General features: G+C 72.5%; 1 protein-coding gene across 4 annotated transcripts; it reads left to right on the plus strand.

Moving 5' to 3' along the window:
- The first annotated feature begins 11 nt into the window (after positions 1-11).
- On the plus strand, positions 12-15,098 carry SNAPC4 (small nuclear RNA activating complex polypeptide 4). Of its 4 annotated transcripts, none has more exons than XM_070058979.1 (24): positions 12-108; positions 718-833; positions 1,404-1,459; positions 2,841-3,005; positions 3,076-3,201; positions 3,440-3,518; positions 3,759-3,840; positions 4,471-4,575; positions 4,832-4,904; positions 5,510-5,674; positions 6,291-6,438; positions 6,538-6,644; positions 6,794-6,888; positions 8,721-8,815; positions 9,474-9,547; positions 9,776-10,189; positions 10,793-10,876; positions 10,968-11,211; positions 11,398-11,468; positions 11,691-11,801; positions 12,192-12,219; positions 12,642-14,095; positions 14,626-14,696; positions 14,941-15,098. In XM_070058979.1, the coding sequence occupies exons 2-23, from the start codon at positions 752-754 to the stop codon at positions 14,692-14,694; spliced, it is 3,927 nt and encodes a 1,308-aa protein (XP_069915080.1). In that variant the 5' UTR covers positions 12-108; positions 718-751; the 3' UTR covers positions 14,695-14,696; positions 14,941-15,098. The 4 variants fall into 4 exon arrangements, with proteins under 4 accessions (XP_069915080.1, XP_069915085.1, XP_069915095.1 ...); XM_070058984.1 differs by having other exon boundaries at positions 1,407-1,459; XM_070058994.1 differs by lacking the exon at positions 10,793-10,876 and having other exon boundaries at positions 13-108.
- The last annotated feature ends 376 nt before the right edge of the window (positions 15,099-15,474 follow it).

A 15,474-nucleotide genomic window follows, 5' to 3' on the forward strand; every position in this document is an offset into this window, starting at 1 on the left:
CCGGCGGTGGGCTCCGGGGGGCGGGACTTCCTGCGCGCGGCGCTTGAGTTCCGGGGGTGCGGGAAGCGCCGCTCTGCGGTCGTCAGGGCGACCGTGCGGGCCGCGAAGGTAAGTGAGGCTGTGGCTGCGGTGTTGGCGTGCGGGGCTGCGCGCTGTCCCCGCCGCGGGCTGGGGGCGGCTGTCACCGCGGCCCGGCGTGCCGCCGTCCCTGCAGGGGCTGGGAGGCCGGGGGCCCCGCTGGACGCCGGCCGCGGGACGGGCCGCTCACCGCTGCGGGTCGGCCCGGGGATGTGGAGACGCAGGGCGGAGGCAGCGTCCACGCAGGCCTCCGGAGGTGCCGGGACCGGGCGCCGGGCCCCGCGGTGTGCTTCCGCCCTGGCTCGGGGGGCTGTGGCGCTGCAGATGCAGGGGCTCCGCCGGGGCTGGGCCCCGGGGGGCGTCGGGGCGGGGGCGGGCGCACCCCGGCTCTAGGCTTGTCTGTGAGAGGCCGAGGGGGAGCTCGCATCTGCCGGCTGCTTCCCCGGGCGGCCCCGGGACCCAGCGCTGGGCCAGGCTGGCGCCCCGAGCCCCGTTCTCCTCCTGCACGCGGGCCGCCCCGGCTGCCTCTCCGGGCGCGGTAGCGGGGAGCTGCGTTGGGAAGAGTGCCCACCGGGACCGGGCGCCGCGGCCCAGGGCGTCGGCTCGGCCGCGGCGCGCAGCTCCCCGCCCCTGTGCTAGAGGCAGGCAGGAGCCGCGGACGGCGACGCGAGAGATGGAGGTGGAGGCGCTGGCAAGGCTGTCGGAGCCCGGGGGCCCCCGCGCTCCGCCGCAGGCCTCGGGGGCCGCCGAAGCAGGTGAGTCCCCTGGGGCGGCTCGGACAGCCAGGGCTGCCCTAGGTCCTCCCGGCTGTGTGGTTACGCCCTGGCCATTAGCCAGAGCGCCAGCACCGCGACCCTGCCGCTGGTGCCAGCTGCCGCCTGGCCGCGGGCTCAGGCCCTCGGGAGCGCGTGGGCCTGGCCGGCGTCGTGCTCCTGCCCGCGTCCCCCTGGGCTCCCCGGCAGCCCCCACCCCCCACCCCCGCTCGGCGGGCGCTGTCCAGTTGGGCCCGGGCTCGGCGCTGGAGCAGGCTTCTGTCTCTTGTCCGGGTGCCCGTGCCGATTAGCTGCAGTCCCCGTGGGGCGCGTCCCGCCTGGTCGGGCCGTCCCTGGTTGTGGCCCGGAAGGAGACCCGGCCCCTCGTAGCCCAGCGAGTTCTGGCAGTGCCGCCCCCCACCCCGCCGTGTGCCCCGCCCAGCCCTCCTGGGGGAGGGGCGCGCCCCTGGCGAGGTGCCCCCGGAGGCTCTCAGCACGCGCAGCCCACGCGCCTCCCCCGGGGCCCCGCGGCCGTGCCCGGGCTGCTCACGGCTCTGTGCGCTCCGTCTCCAGCAGACTCGCTGCCCGACGAAGACTGCGACGTGGACATGTGCGGCTCCCCGCTCTCGGTAACCCTGGCCCGACCCGGCTGTGCGGGGCCTGGCGCCGCCTCCCCGCGGGGGTGGGGGAGGGAGCCCTTGAGCCCCTGTCGCTTGGCTGCACCTTCGCTAAAAAAACGAGGCACTGGACAGCGTCTCCTTGAAGCTGAAGCCGCCCCAGAAGCGGGCGCCGCCGGGCTGCGTGTAATTATTTATTTATTTGAAGGTAGAGAGGAGAGGCAGAGAGAGAGGCAGGCCTTCCATCCGCTGGGTCACTGCCCAGATGGCCGCAACGGCCAGAGCTGCGCCCATCTGAAGGCAGGAGCTTCCTCGGGGCCTCCCACGCAGGACTCGGGCCTCCTCCACTGCCTTCCCAGGCCACAGCACAGAGCTGGACCAGAAGAGGAGCAGCCGGGACTCAAACCGGCGCCCATAGGGGATGCCGGCACTGCAGGCGGTGGCTTTACCCGCTTCGCCACAGCGCCGGTTCCTGCTTTTTTGTTTTTTTGGATTTTTTTTTTGGGAAACGTTCGTAAGCTGCTTTGCAGAATTCCGGTTTCCCTGTGGAGCTTGTTTGGGGCGCCTCCTAGTGGCCGTCTTTGTTTTTCCCAAAGTTTGCTTATTTATTTGTTCATTTGAGGGGGAGAGAGAAAGGTGTTCTGTGTGAGGTTCACTCCCCAAACCACCGGGACAGCTGGGCTGGACCCGGGGGCTCCGTCTGGGTTTCCCACGGGGGCAGCGAGACGCGCACTCTGCAGCCGTCGTTGGCTGCTCCGCAGGGCGGGCAGGGAGGCGGCATGGGTGGAGCAGGAGCGGGGCAGCTGAAGAGGTGGCCATCTGCAGCGCCGGCCGCCACCGGGCACCGGTTCAAGTCCCGGCCGCTCCGCTTCCGACCCTGCTCCAGAGGGCGGCCCGAGCGTGTGGGCCCCTGCACCCGCGCGGGAGACCTGGAAGAAGCTCCTGGCTCCTGGCTCCAGCCTGGCCCAGTTCTGACCGTTGTGGCCATTTGGGGAGTGAGCCAGCGGGTGGAGGACCCTGTCTCCGAGCTCTGCAAACGTGGACGGTGGAGCAGGAGCGGCGGGGCTCCCGTCCAGGCCGCGGTCTGACTGCTGTGGGTGTTCCTGGCCGTGGCCTTGGGCACGGTGCTAACGCGGCTTGTGGGCGAGCACAGATCTGGCGATCGGCAGAGACGGGCAGTGGCTGCTTGGACGCCAGGCCGGCCAGGAGCCATGCCCAGGTGCCCCTCCCCCCACACGGCCGGCTCCTTGCGTGCACGTGCTGCCCGCAAAGCCACTTCTTGGTGGTCTCGGGCCAGAGCGGCCACTGCCCCCGGACCAGACGTGAGCCGGGGCCCCAGGACGGGCACGGCCTTGCTGTCTGGCCCCTCACGGCGGTGTTCGGCTCCTGCCAGGAGGAGAGGTGGGGTGAAGCGAGCGACAACGAGGACGAGCCCGCGGACAGAGCCCTCCCCGAAGACCCGGAGACCTGCCTGCAGCTGAACATGGTCTACCAGGAGGTCGTCCGGGAGAAGCTGGCCGAGCTGGGGCTGCTGCTGGCCCAGAACCGGGAGCAGCAGGTAGGCAGCGCCGCCCACGCCCGAGCCGCCGCGCTGAGCCCCGGACCCACACCGGCGCTGTCGTTGCCAGGAGGAGATCCTGTGGCTGCTGGCTGGCTCCAAGGGCCCGCGGGCGAGAGGCAGCAGGGGCCTGCCGCAGAACGTGTACATCGGGCACTTCATGAAGCCCTACTTCAAGGACAAGGTCACCGGCATGGTGAGTGGGCAGGGCCCGGGTCCTGGGGGGACCACAGCCCCCGTCTCCGCCCCGCGCAGCGGCCCCCTGGGGCGTGTTTCCCCGTGAGGCGCCTTGTGGGTGGTCCCCCCATTACAGCCCCAGGGTCACTGAGCCGTCCTGTGTCCTCCATCCACGTGGCAGCAGTGTGGGGTAGGGCCCCGCGCTGGCCCGGCAGGCAGCCACTGCCGCTGTCCACGTGGTGACGCTGCTCTCACAGGGGCCTCCTGCCAACGAGGACGCGCGGGAGAAGGCCACGCAGGGCATCAAGACCTTCGAGGAGCTCCTCGTCACCAAGTGTGAGCCCCGCCCCCGGCCCCGCCCCCGCCAGCCGCGGCTCTCAGGCCTCCCTCGGGCTCTGGCTGCTGGCTGGCCGCCAGGTCACCACGCCACACGCAAAGGCCGCGTCTCGCTGGCCCCAGCAGCTGCCGTGGGGCTGTGCCTGCTGGGCCGAGGCCACTCGCTCTGGGAGCCTGGGGCGTGGTGGTGGACACGTGGGGGGGCGTGCCCGGACCCTGCTTCCTTGCTCCCCTCCCCAGGGAAGAGCTGGGAGAAAGCCCTGCTCAGGAAGTCGGTGGTCAGCGACCGCCTGCAGCGCCTGCTGCAGCCCAAGCTACTAAAGTGAGTCTGACAGGGTCGCGTGGGTCGCGTGGGTCGCGTGTCCCGGGCCCTGGGAGTGCGTCCCGCCAGTGTCCCTGGGACCCCGGGCTCTGTATGTGGGCTGAGGGCAGTGTTGCACGCGCCGCCTCGCTGTGTGTGTCGGTGCCTCCTGGAGCCAGGGCACTGGGACGCGGAGGACACCCAAGGGCGTCGCAGGGCCTGGACTGCCCGTGCCCCCTCCCGCGTGGCCTCCTGGTGGCCTGCAGGCAGAGGCGGGTGCCTAGGGGACAGACACAGCTGGGGCAGGTAGCGTCTCGGGTCGCCGCGGGACCTGGCTCTCCAAGGCCGCCACGTGTTCACGGCTCAGGTGGCCCCCGCAGTGAGAGCTGGGCTCCCCTCCCGGCCTGTTCTGGCCGACGCAGCAGCAGCTGCGGGCTTGGGAGCCCCTGGGCTCCGATGCTGCACGGCTTAGGGTGTCTGCAGGGGTCTGGGCCTGGCGGCCGAGAGTCGGGGGGCACACACACGACACGGCTCTGCTCTCTGCTCCCCCCACTGGGGAGGAGGCAGGACGCTGGGCCAGGGGCAGCCCACGCAAGTGGGGTCTCGGCTCCCTGGCGTGCACAGCGCCCGCAGCTCCGTCCTGCCTCACAGGCTCGAGTACTTGCGCCAGAAACAGAGCCAGGTGTCCGGTGAGCCCGAGAGGCAGGCCCTGGAGAGGCAGGCCCAGGAGGCGGAGCGGGAGATCCAGCGCATCAAGTGAGCAGGGGTCCGGGGGCGGGGCGTCCAGGGGGCAGGGGCCCGGGGGGCGGGGCGTCCGGGGGCGGGGCTCCAGGGGGCAGGGGCCCGGGGGGCGGGGCGTCCGGGGGCGGGGCTCCAGGGGGCAGGGGCCCGGGGGGGCGGGGCGTCCGGGGGCAGGGGTGGGGCGTCGGGGTGGGGGCGGGGCTCCGGGGGCAGGGGCGGGGTGTCCGGGGAGAGCCAGCGCCCGGGCCTGACCCCGCCCTGGGCCTCCCAGCCAGCTCCCGGAGGAAGTGCTTCTGGGCAGCAGGCTGGACAGCCACGACTGGGAGAAGATCTCCAACGTCACGGTGAGTGCGGCCGGGCCCAGCCGCCACAGCGCCTTGCCCCACGGCCTGCCGCGCCAGATCGGCGCCAGAGCTCTGCCCTCGGGGCCCCCCGACCACTCTGCTTCAGCGCACGCCCAGCACGCCCAGGCGGGCACCTCGGGCGGGTGGTCTCCAGGGCCGGGCCGGCCCCTCCCCGGGCGGTGGTCTCCACGCACCCAGCTTCGCCTCTTGAGCGGGATCCGGGTAGACTCCACTTGCAGCGGGGGTGGTGGGGGCGGCGGCCCGCGGGGCCGAGCGTGCCTGGCGCAGTTTGAAGGGGCCGCGGGGCCGAGCGTGCCTGGCGCAGTTTGAAGGGGCCGCGGGGCCGAGCGTGCCTGGCGCAGTTTGAAGGGGCCGCGGGGCTGAGCGTGCCTGGTGCAGTTTGAAGGGGGCCGCGGGGCCGAGCGTGCCTGGCGCAGTTTGAAGGGGCCGCGGGGCTGAGCGGGGCTGAGCGTGCCTGGCGCAGTTTGAAGGGGCCGCGGGGCTGAGCGTGCCTGGCGCAGTTTGAAGGGGCCGCGGGGCTGAGCGGGGCTGAGCGTGCCTGGCGCAGTTTGAAGGGGCCGCGGGGCTGAGCGTGCCTGGCGCAGTTTGAAGGGGGCCGGAGCGCGGAGGAGGTCCGCAAGTTCTGGCAGAACTCGGAGCACCCGAGCATCAACAAGCAGGAGTGGAGCGCGGAGGAGGTGGCGCGGCTGAGGGCCGTCGCGGCCTCGCACGGCCACCTGGAGTGGCAGAAGGTCGCGGAGGAGCTGGGGGTGAGGATGGGGCCGGGCCCGGGGAGGCCGAGGGGGTGGTCAGGCGGGCACGGGCTGGCCTCGCGGTGTGGGGCGGGGCCGGGAAGCGGCCGGGTGTCACCAGAGCCTCCCCCCCACACACACACACCCTGGTTCCCTTGCGCCCCTTGGGTTTCCCGGTCTCTCGCAGGCCGGGTGCCTGGGGCCCCTGCCGGAGCACAGCCCTGGCAGAGGGTCTCTCCGCTCAGGTGAAGCCGAGTTTGCCCAGGGGCTCGCTGAGTGTCAGCTGTCCAGCCTGCGGACGTGTGAGGGACGCAGGCAGGGCGGCCGGCAGGGCCCTTCCCGGGAACCCGGAGCTCCCCTCTGGGGACAGCAGCACGTGGGGCCGGGAGGAGGTGCCAGCAGCTGGGTGTGGAGAGGCCGGGATGTGCAGGGCGCGACCTGGTCTGGCGGGAGGCGCCCGTCCTCGGAGCAGTGCCGGCAGTGACCTGGCCGCTCGGGGCCAGTGCCTTGCTGCTGTGGCACGTGCCCCGTGTCCGCACGGGGGCCTGGCGGCAGTGCGGCTTAGCGGAGGGCATCGCCCGTGGGTCCCCGAGGGCTCCCTCCCCAGCTCCGCTTGTCTCCCGGGCGCGGGCAGACGGGCCGCAGCGCCTTCCAGTGCCTGCAGACGTTCCAGCAGCACAGCAGAGCCCTGAAGCGCAAGGAGTGGACGGCCGAGGAGGACCGGCTGCTCACCCAGCTGGTCCAGGAGATGCGCGTCGGGAGCCACATCCCCTACCGCAGAAGTGAGGCTGCCCTCGGGGCCCGGGCAGGAGCGGGCGGGGCCGTGGGCCCCGGGGCGGGGCGGGGCGGGGTCTGAGGCCAGCGCCGCCCTCTGTCCCCAGTTGTCTACTACATGGAAGGCAGAGACTCCATGCAGCTCATCTACCGCTGGACCAAGAGCTTGGACCCCAGCCTGAAGAAGGGCTCCTGGGCCCCGGAGGAGGACGCTGTGCGTGTGCGGGCCCGGGAGGCCGCCCCAGCCTGCGGCCGCGCTGCAGCCGGGGAGCCCTCGCCACGCCCGGGGAGCCCTCGCCGCGCCCGGGGAGCCCTCGCCACGCCCAGCCCCAGCAGCGGCGCGTCTGCCTCTGTTTCCTGCAGAAGTTGCTTCAGGCCGTGGCCAAACACCGAGAGCAGAACTGGTTTAAAATCCGGCAAGAGGTGCCAGGTAGGAGCGATGCCCAGTGCCGAGACCGGTGAGTTGCACACGGCTGGAGGAGGGAGGGGCTGGGCGTGTGGCTTGGGTTTGCTCCCTCGTGGGCCGCAGGGCAGGCTGGGGCAGTGGCCCGGGAGTGATGTGTTGGAGGAGGGCGGCCCGGGGGCTTTGTACCCAGGCTGACCCCGCAGGGCTCAGTTTGCCCGGACTTCCGTGTCCCCTGGGAACAGGACCGGGCCCAGCCGCAGACGTCTCCTGCCGGCGCTGTCTGGGCTCCTGTGCTCACCATCCTCGCCGTTGCCGGCAGGGATGGACGGGAGCTTGCCTCCTGGTCCCAGTGCCTGCAGGCCGGCGGGGCCGGGCGGGGCAGGAGTCCACTCGGGCCTCCCACGTGGGGGCAGGGACTGAGGACCTGAGGCACTAGCAGGAAGCTGGATCAGAACCAGGCACGCGGCACGGGATGCAGGTCTGCCTCGTGGCGGTTTAACGTGCTGAGCCACACGCCTGCCCCGCCACCGTCAGCTTTAGGACGTCACCCCCAGCAGAGCAGACAGTCAAGTTCAGAAATGGGCGAGGGCTGGGCGTGTTTCCGGAAGCCGTGGAGGCAGCCGTGCCCGCAGCACCACGGGTGCCCCATGGCGCCTGCCATGTTCAGCCACGGCACAGCACTGCGGCATGCGTGAAGCCCTGCCCGCGATGCCGGTGTCTGAGCGCCGGCCGCCCCTCTGCTGCCCGGCTCCCTGCCCGTGCGCTGGGAGAGAGGAGAGAGGATGGCGCGAGTGCTTGGGCCCTGCCGCTCGTGGGACGCCGTTGTGGGCGTTGTGGCCATGGCTGGAGTGAGCCAGCAGCTGGATCTCACTCGGCTTTTAAGTAAATAAACCCGTGTTTAGAGACAACAGCCACAACAAAGAGCCGGGATAGGGCGGGCGGAGGCCTGGACATACCGACAGTGGCGCACGGTAGTGCAGCCTGTGGGCGACGGCGGCCGCTCCAGAGGAGCTGAGACAGCTACCCAGACAGGCGGCCCTCGTGGCGGAGCCCGAGGGGCAGAACGGGGCAGAACGGCACGCGCATGTGGCCTTCCACCCAGCCGAGGCGCGTTCAGCTTGAGAGGAACGAAGTAACGACCGTGCCCATCCGCGTCCTGACAGGCCTGGCTGTGGTGACCATGCCCGTCCGCGTCCTGACAGGCCTGGCTGTGGTGACTGTGCCCGTCTGCGTCCTGACAGGCCTGGCTGTGGTCACTGTGCCCGTCCGCGTCCTACAGGGCGTGGCTGTGCGGCCCGGTGTGCCGACGCTCAGCCCTCAGGCCACTCAGCCCAGCTGTCCTGCGGGGCTGCAGCTCCCCGTGGCTCACTGCTCGCTGGCGCCTGCCTCTCCTCTGTGTGTGATCTATCTGTTGACCTGAAAGGCAGGGTTAGAAAGAGCGTCCCACCCACTGGCTCACTCCCCAAGCGGCCGCGACAGCTGGGGCTGGGCCAGGCCAAAGCCGGGAGCGAGCTCAGCGTCCATGCTGGCCTCCGCCGGGGCACAGGGCCCGTGCGCTGGGCCGCCCTCTGCTCTCGCAGGCACACCAGCAGGGAGCTGGATCCGGGTGGGGCGGCCGGGCCTGGAGCTGGGCTAAGGGTTGCGGCGCCAGCGCCGGCACCAGCGCTGGGTCTGGGCGGGGTTGCTGGTAGCAGGCTGTGTGACCTGGGCTGACCCGTGGTCTGCGGCTCCCTCGCGGGCTGGGGGGGCCTCGCTGCGTCTCTGAAGCACAGAAGCCCTCGGTGTTGACGGGGCCCGGGAGGTTTTCCTTTGGCTGGCGCTCCTGGCAGCACGTCCAGGAAGCCCGTGCGGCTCGGGCCGTCACCTGCCGCCGCGCCCCCGCAGGTACATCCGAAGGCTGCACTCCAGCCTGAAGAAGGGGCGCTGGAGTCCACGCGAGGAGCAGCAGCTCATGCAGCTGATCGCGAAGCACGGCGTGGGTACGTACGAGCCAGGCAGGTGTGCGGGGAGACGCGTGGCTGACCTCGCCGGAGTGCCTGCCGCGGCCCTCTCCTCCCCGGGCGGGCGTCTTAAACCAGGCGGTCATCCTGTCAGCCTCTTGCTGCGCGAGCAGGGTGCCAACCCGTGAGCCGTCGGGAGCGTTCTCGTGCGTCCCCTGCTCGTGCCTTGTACCGCGACGTGGGTCAGTGGCCTGCTCCCGAGACGGGCGCCCCGTTCCCGCCGCCTCCGAGGGCCGGGGTGGGCTGAGCGCCTCACTGCTGAGTCTTGGTGGGCCTGACGTCTCCCTGAGGAAGTCCCAGCTGTGGAGCGGGGCGCAGGGGCCTCTCACAAGTCCGGACGCTGCCTCTGAGAGCAGCGCCCTGGGCCCCCCGCCAGCAGCACCGGTCGCCGAGGGTGTGAGGCCAGGGGCCCCGCGTCCCTGCGCCCCTGCCTGCCCGCCTGGCTGTGTGTGTGCCAGACGCTCCTGAGAGGCTGGCCGTCCAGACGGCACCAGCACGCGTGGTGCCCACTGCCCGGGAGCGCGTGGGTGGCAGGAGGCCTGCTGGCAGTGCTGGGGCAGCAGAGCCTTCCCGTGCCGTGGCCGTGGGCAGCAGGCCGTGTCCCCGGGGCAGGTTCCAGGGAGGTCTTGTTTTGTAGGTCGCTGGGCAAAAATTGCGTCTGAGCTGCCCCACCGGTCAGGCTCGCAGTGTCTGAGCAAGTGGAAGATCATGGTGAGAGGGAGGCCGCAGCACCCGCGTCCCGGGGGCGGTGAGGGAAGTGAGGGTGGCGGGGGAAAGGACGTGCGGTGTCTGGCCTTGGCGTCCTTCAGCTGGGTGTGGGCCAGGGGAGACTCGCGGTCAGCAGCTGTCCCCGTCCCCCGGCCGTGTCCTGGTGGGGCCTCCCCAGGGCTGGCCTGGGAGACGGCAGGTGAGGCCCCGGTGGCTCTTCCCCGCCCGCAGAAGCGGCAGCGCCCGCAGAAGCGGCAGCGGCGCCAGCCGCGTCGGCGCAGTGTGCGCTGGAGCTCCAGCAGCAGTGACAGCAGCGACAGCGCCGGCAGCACCGGCGGCACCGGCAGCACCAGCGGCGGCGGCAGCGAGGACTCGGAGGCAGAGCCGGAGGAGCCCCGGGGGCGCGGCCAGGTGCCGCCGGCCCCGCAGTACGTGGTGCCGGCCGTGGACCTGTGGGTCCCTGCCAGGCAGAGCTCCGGCCAGCCTCGCGGTGGGGCAGCCGGGGGCTGGATGGGACAGCTGGCGGCCGGTGGTGCCCAGGCCGACAGCAGGGCAGCTGGCACCCACAGCACCGTCCCGCGAGGTGACCGGCACCCAGAGGCGGCAGACCCTCAGCCTGCAAGCTCAGAGGAGGCAGTGGGCAAGGTAGGCCCCTGGGGGTGGGCGCACGGCTACCCTGTGACGGGGTGGGGACGGCAGCCTGGGCTCTGGCCTGTGGCCCAGCCGCACGCCCCATGCGCTGGCCGAGTGGGGCCTCCATTTTCCCAGCTCTTGCTTGAAGCTCGCATAGGAGAGCCACTTCCCGGCTCAGCGAGGGTGCACTTGGGGTTGAAGGTGTGTCAGACATCTGACCCCCAGACGGGAGTGGGGGAGGGTGCAGGCCCCCCGCAGCGGGAGCCCCCAGGGTCTTCGCGTGGGGCCTGATCCCCTTCCGTCCAGCTGGTCTGCTCAGTCTTGGCGGCCTGGGCCGGGGCTGCAGGCGCAGCTCGGAGCACGGTGTGGGCGGGGCCGGCCCTTCCTCCTGGGAGCCGCGGCCAGGCGTGGCACACCCCACGCTGCCACGCCACGTGGATTCCTTGTGACACCAGAAGCCTCCCTGTGCAGGGCTGTGTTGGCCTGGACCCAGGCCTCGGGGACCCCTCCCTCCCTCCCTGGGGAGGCCCTGCCTGCCCACCGCACCCTTCCTCCCTCCCTGAGGGGCAGGGAGGTGCCCGTGTGCCGCACGCCAGCCCTGGGGTCTTCCGTCAGGGTGGGGAGCAGCTGCCGGACGCGCCCCTGGCGACGGTGCTGCGGGCGCTGAGGGTGCACACGGCCGCCCGGAGCAGCTCGCTGGTGAGCTCCCTCCCGCGGCGGCGGCCCGGGCGGGCGGGGTCACTGTGGCAGCAGCCCGGCCTGGGGCTCAGGTGCCTTTCTCCCCCTGCAGAAGGCGAAGCTGAGGCGGCCGCCCCTGCCCGGCTCAGCGCCAGCACCCGGCCCTGGTGACGGCGTGGCCGCACCCCACCTGCGGCGGTTGTGGTGTGGAACTTTCCGGAACGGGCAGCGGCCTCGGAGGCACACCCTGCACCGGAGGCTCCTGAGGCGCAGGCTGCTGCTGGCTGTGGCCCCCTGGGTGGACAGCGGCACCCTGCCCTGCCCGCAGCCCCCGCCCGCCGCCGTGCCGGCCCGAGGTGCTGCCTGGGCCCCTGGAGCTCCCTGGGAGGCGGGTGGGGACGAGGGGTGTGTCGGAGAGGGGCCTCCCCTGTGCCCCCAGTGGCCGTGCCAGGCTCGGCCGGGGGCGGGGAGCCGGCCCGGAGGGACCTGTGCCTTGTGGCTGCTGGGGGTGCAGCTGACGCTTTCCCGTGTGCCCACCGCAGCCGACCGCATCCGGGCGCAGCTGGGGCGCGGGCACCTGCCCAGCACGCCGGTGTTCGCCCTGCTCATCCAGGTGAGCCCGCCCTGGCCGCGTCTCCCTGCGACTCGCGTGGGCCCCACACCACCCCTTCCCTGGCCTTTGCTGTGAGCCAGATCGGGGGCAGGGGTGGGGGGGGCGGAGGGGAGGGAGCCGTGCCCGGGCTGCCCCGAGGCCTGAAGCAGACGGGCAGAGCCGTCTCCCGCCCAGCAGACCCTTCACGTCCTGCCCCCCCCCCCCCCCCCCCGCGTCTCCCAGCTGCTCCAGATCGACACCGCCGGCTGCATGAAGGTTGTGGAGGAGCGCAAGGCCCAGCTGCCCGTGCTGCCGCAGGCCGGCCGGCGGAACCCGGCGCCACACCTGGCTCAGGTAGCGCGCCCTGCCCTGCCCACTGCCACGCTCCCTCCAGGGAGGCGTGTGTGCATGGAGCCCTGCGTGGGCTCCCGGTGAGTTCTCAGCCGGTGGCGGTCAGGAGCTCAGAGCTCACCAAGAGCCTGGCCCCTCGGAGGGAGGACACAGGTGTCGCTTGTCTGAGGAGCGGCCCAGGATGAGCCCGAGGGTGCGTCGGGAGGGGCGGGAGTCCCCACCCAGCCCCGCTGCGGCCGCAGCTCTGCAGGCCCGTGGGAGGCTGGCTCCAGCACCTGCGGCCTGTCCCCACGCGAGGACCGGCGGGAGGCTCGGGGTGGGGTCGGTCTGGGTCTGCAGAGGGGCCCGGCCTGAGGTGCCTGAGGGCTGACGCTCCGATCCCTCCTTCTCCAGGCACCCCCGAAGACCCAGAGCACCCCAGGTACTGCTTCCACGCTTCTGTCCTCGTGTGGTGGGGCACCCCAGGGCCACCCGGGCCCCTGGCACGCGGGCCTGCACTCCTTGGGCTCCCCGCCAGCCCAGCACGGCCCTGGCACCTCGGCGGGAAGGGCCGCCTGCAGCCAGGGCCGCTCCTGCTCGCGACCCCTGGCCCCTGACTCCCGCAGAAGCAGGCCAGGCCTGGGGCCCTTTCTCACGGAAGAAGGGAGAGCAGCCGATTGAAGGCGGCCCGGTCAGGGCCTGGCCGCCTGGTGCCCGCCGCCCTGGTGGGAGCCATGATCAGGGAGACCTGGGGCTGCGTGGGTGGGGCCCCCCTCGTCATGCGGCGCCTCCTGCCAAGGGGACGGTGCCGAGGGGCTGCCCTGGCCAGGCTCTGGAGCTCAGGGAGCGCTGCCCTCCCCACAGGCTGCGTCCTCCCAAACCCGCCGCCGCCGCAAGCTGCCAGGGGTGCCGGCCACAGAAGGAGTGCGCAGCTGCCCGCGCCACAGGCCCCGTCCTCCCTCACCCCTCCCCAGTGCGGCCCCCGGCCCAAGCCCAAGACGGTGTCCGAGCTGCTGCGGGAGAAGCATCTGCGGGAAGCCCGTGCCAAGAAGGCCGCCATGGCCCTGGCTCCGCGGCTGCTGGTCTCGCCTGTGGTCCTGCCGCCGGCCTCGGGGCCCGCCGTCTCTGTGTCAGCCAGCCCAGGCCCTGCGGCCCCCTGCCAGGAGGCCAGGACAGCAGATGAGAGGTCCCCGGCCCTGCAGGGCCTGCCCCTCGCTCTGGCTGTCTCAGGGGCCAGCGGCGCCTCCCCTGCCCTGGGCCCCGGCCAGGTCCCAGCCAGGTGGCAGCTGAGTGGTGTGGGACAGTGTGAGGCTCCCACCGTGGCCCCGAGGCAAGGCCTGCCGGAGGCACCCTCCTTCATCTCTCTGGTCCCGAGCCCTGCTCTGCAGCCGGTGCAGCCCCTCAGCCTGACGCCAGCCCTGGGCACGCACGCCGGTGCGCCCCAAGTGGCGCCCAGCGTCCCCCTGCCGCTCACCTGGGTGCTCACCGCCCAGGGCCTGCTCCCTGTGCAGCTGCCGCCCCTGGCCAACCTCCCCACGCCAGCAGGGACGCCCCAGGGGCTTCCACCGCCCCCAGCCACCAAGGACACAGAGACGGACCCCTCGACCCCTCCCACGCTGCCTTTGCCCCGCAGCCCTGCAGCCGGAGAGACTCCTGTGCCCAGGGCGTCCCCCCAGCCCAGCCAGCTGCCCACTCCCAACGACACTGGCCCCAGGAGCGACCCAGCAGGGACACCAGGTCCTGGAGGGCAGCTGGGACTGGAGAAGCTGCCCCCTCCGTGGCCCGGGTCCGAGAAGGGGGCCCTGGACCTGAGCCTGCTCTCCTGTGAGAACGAGGTGGCCGCTCAGGCCTGGCTGAAGGGGCGGCAGGGGGTGAGTGTGCGCCCCCTGCAGTGCAGCCTGCCCTACCAGCCCCCGACCCTGTGCAGCCTGCGCGTGCTGTCCCGTCTGCTGCTGCACAAGACAGCCCTGGAGCACAAGGCTGCCTCCCTGGCCGCCGGCGGCACAGCCGAGGGCCCGGCGGAGCCCAGGCCGGGCAGCCTGCAGGCCTCGCTCCAGCTGGTGGGGAGGCGGCTCCAGGACAACCCGGCCTACCTGCTGCTGAAGACGCGGTTCCTGGCCACCTTCACCCTCCCTGCCCTCCTGGCCACCCTGCCGCCCCCTGGCGTCCGCACCACCCTGTCGGCAGCCACGAGGGGGGCCTCCGAGAGCGAGGACGAGGACCTGGACCTGGGCGAGCTACGCTTTGTGCACCGGCACAGGCGGAGCGGCGAGGAGAGCAGTGGCCCAGGGGCGCCGGCAGCCACGAGCCTCGTCCAGGTAGGACGAGCAGGGGCCTCGGCCCTCGCCTGCCTGTCCACAGCCAGGACCGCCAGGCCTGGTGGGGCCGAGGCAGGAGGGCTGCCGCCGCGATTCTCAGAGCCTCCGCGGCCCAGCCGCCGACCCCCCCCCCCCCCCCCCCCCGTGTGTGCTTCCCGGCAGGACCCGCCCCTGCCGCATCCCCGGCACTCCCGGGCGCCACTTCCTCCTCGCATCTCTGGGGCAGGAAGTGTGGTGAGCAGGGTGCAGCTGCCCCCAGGGAGCCCCCAGTAAGGTCGCCTCCCGTCCTGTCGGGCCTGTCGGGTCAGGGTCAGGCCGGGGCCCAGGAGGGCGGTGCCAGTGTCCTGAGCTGAGCCAGCCAGGGCGCCGGGGGCTGCTCTGAGGAGACTGAAGCCCCCCACGGGAGGGAGGGGGGAGGCCTGGGGTGGTCCCACACCACGTGAGCCAGCCCAGGCCAAGTCCCTGGAGTGTGGTTGGGGCACATGGCGCAGCTGCTGGCGTCTCAGCCGCCCCGGGCTGGCTCGTTTCAGGGCTCTGCGCCCGATGGCCTCGATGTGCTCAGGACCCGGCACTCCTGGCACCCCCGGAAGCCGAGATGAGGGTGAGTCGGGGGCCGGGCCGGGAGCCCACGTGTGCCTCGGGCCTTGGCACGGCCGTCCTGCCGCTCTGGCCTCCGGGGCAGCGACGCTAACCTGACGGTGGCCGCACTGCCCACGTCCCCTCCATGGCTGCGACTCCAGGGCGCAGAGGGCAGAGCGGGGGAGGACCCGGTGTCCCGGGGCGGCAGTGCTGTCCTGGGGCCCTCGGGGGCTGCCGTTGCAGTGGGAACTTCCCCCCACCCGCAGGAAGAGGCCGCCAGAGGCCAGGGCGATGCTGGGCGCCAGGACACCTGTGACCTCTGCCTGCGTCGGGGGAGGCCTGCGCACAGCTCCCCGCGGGCACACCCGAGTACTTGAAGGAATAAATCACTATTCTATTTTTTTAATTAAAAAACAAGACAGATTCTTGTGGTTTCGTTGGCTTGAGACCCTGGCTGTGTGCCGTGGCCCCTGCAGGGCTGGGGTCTGCGGAGCCTCAGCCCCCGGCCCTGCCCTTGGCCTGGGCACAGGAGGGAAGGAGCTGGGGCAGCCGCGTGTGGCTCTGGCCTCAGGCTCAGCCGTGCGTCCCCAGCAGGAAGCAGCCTGGCGCCTTCCGCAGGCCGCCGCTGGGCTCTCCCCACCCTGACCACACAGGCCAGCCCCCGGCGAGATCCCGGGAACCAGCGGCCACCTGGCTGCCCACAGTCTCGGCAGCGGCTCCCCCCGCCCTGCTGCTGTCCCTGTCACACGGCCAAACCCCAGCTCCCCCTCTGTCCCCTCCCCAGGCTGAAGCCTCACGGT

The sequence above is a fragment of the Oryctolagus cuniculus genome, chromosome 1 (genome assembly GCF_964237555.1).
Source record: "Oryctolagus cuniculus chromosome 1, mOryCun1.1, whole genome shotgun sequence".
NCBI classification, from domain to species: domain Eukaryota; kingdom Metazoa; phylum Chordata; class Mammalia; order Lagomorpha; family Leporidae; genus Oryctolagus; species Oryctolagus cuniculus.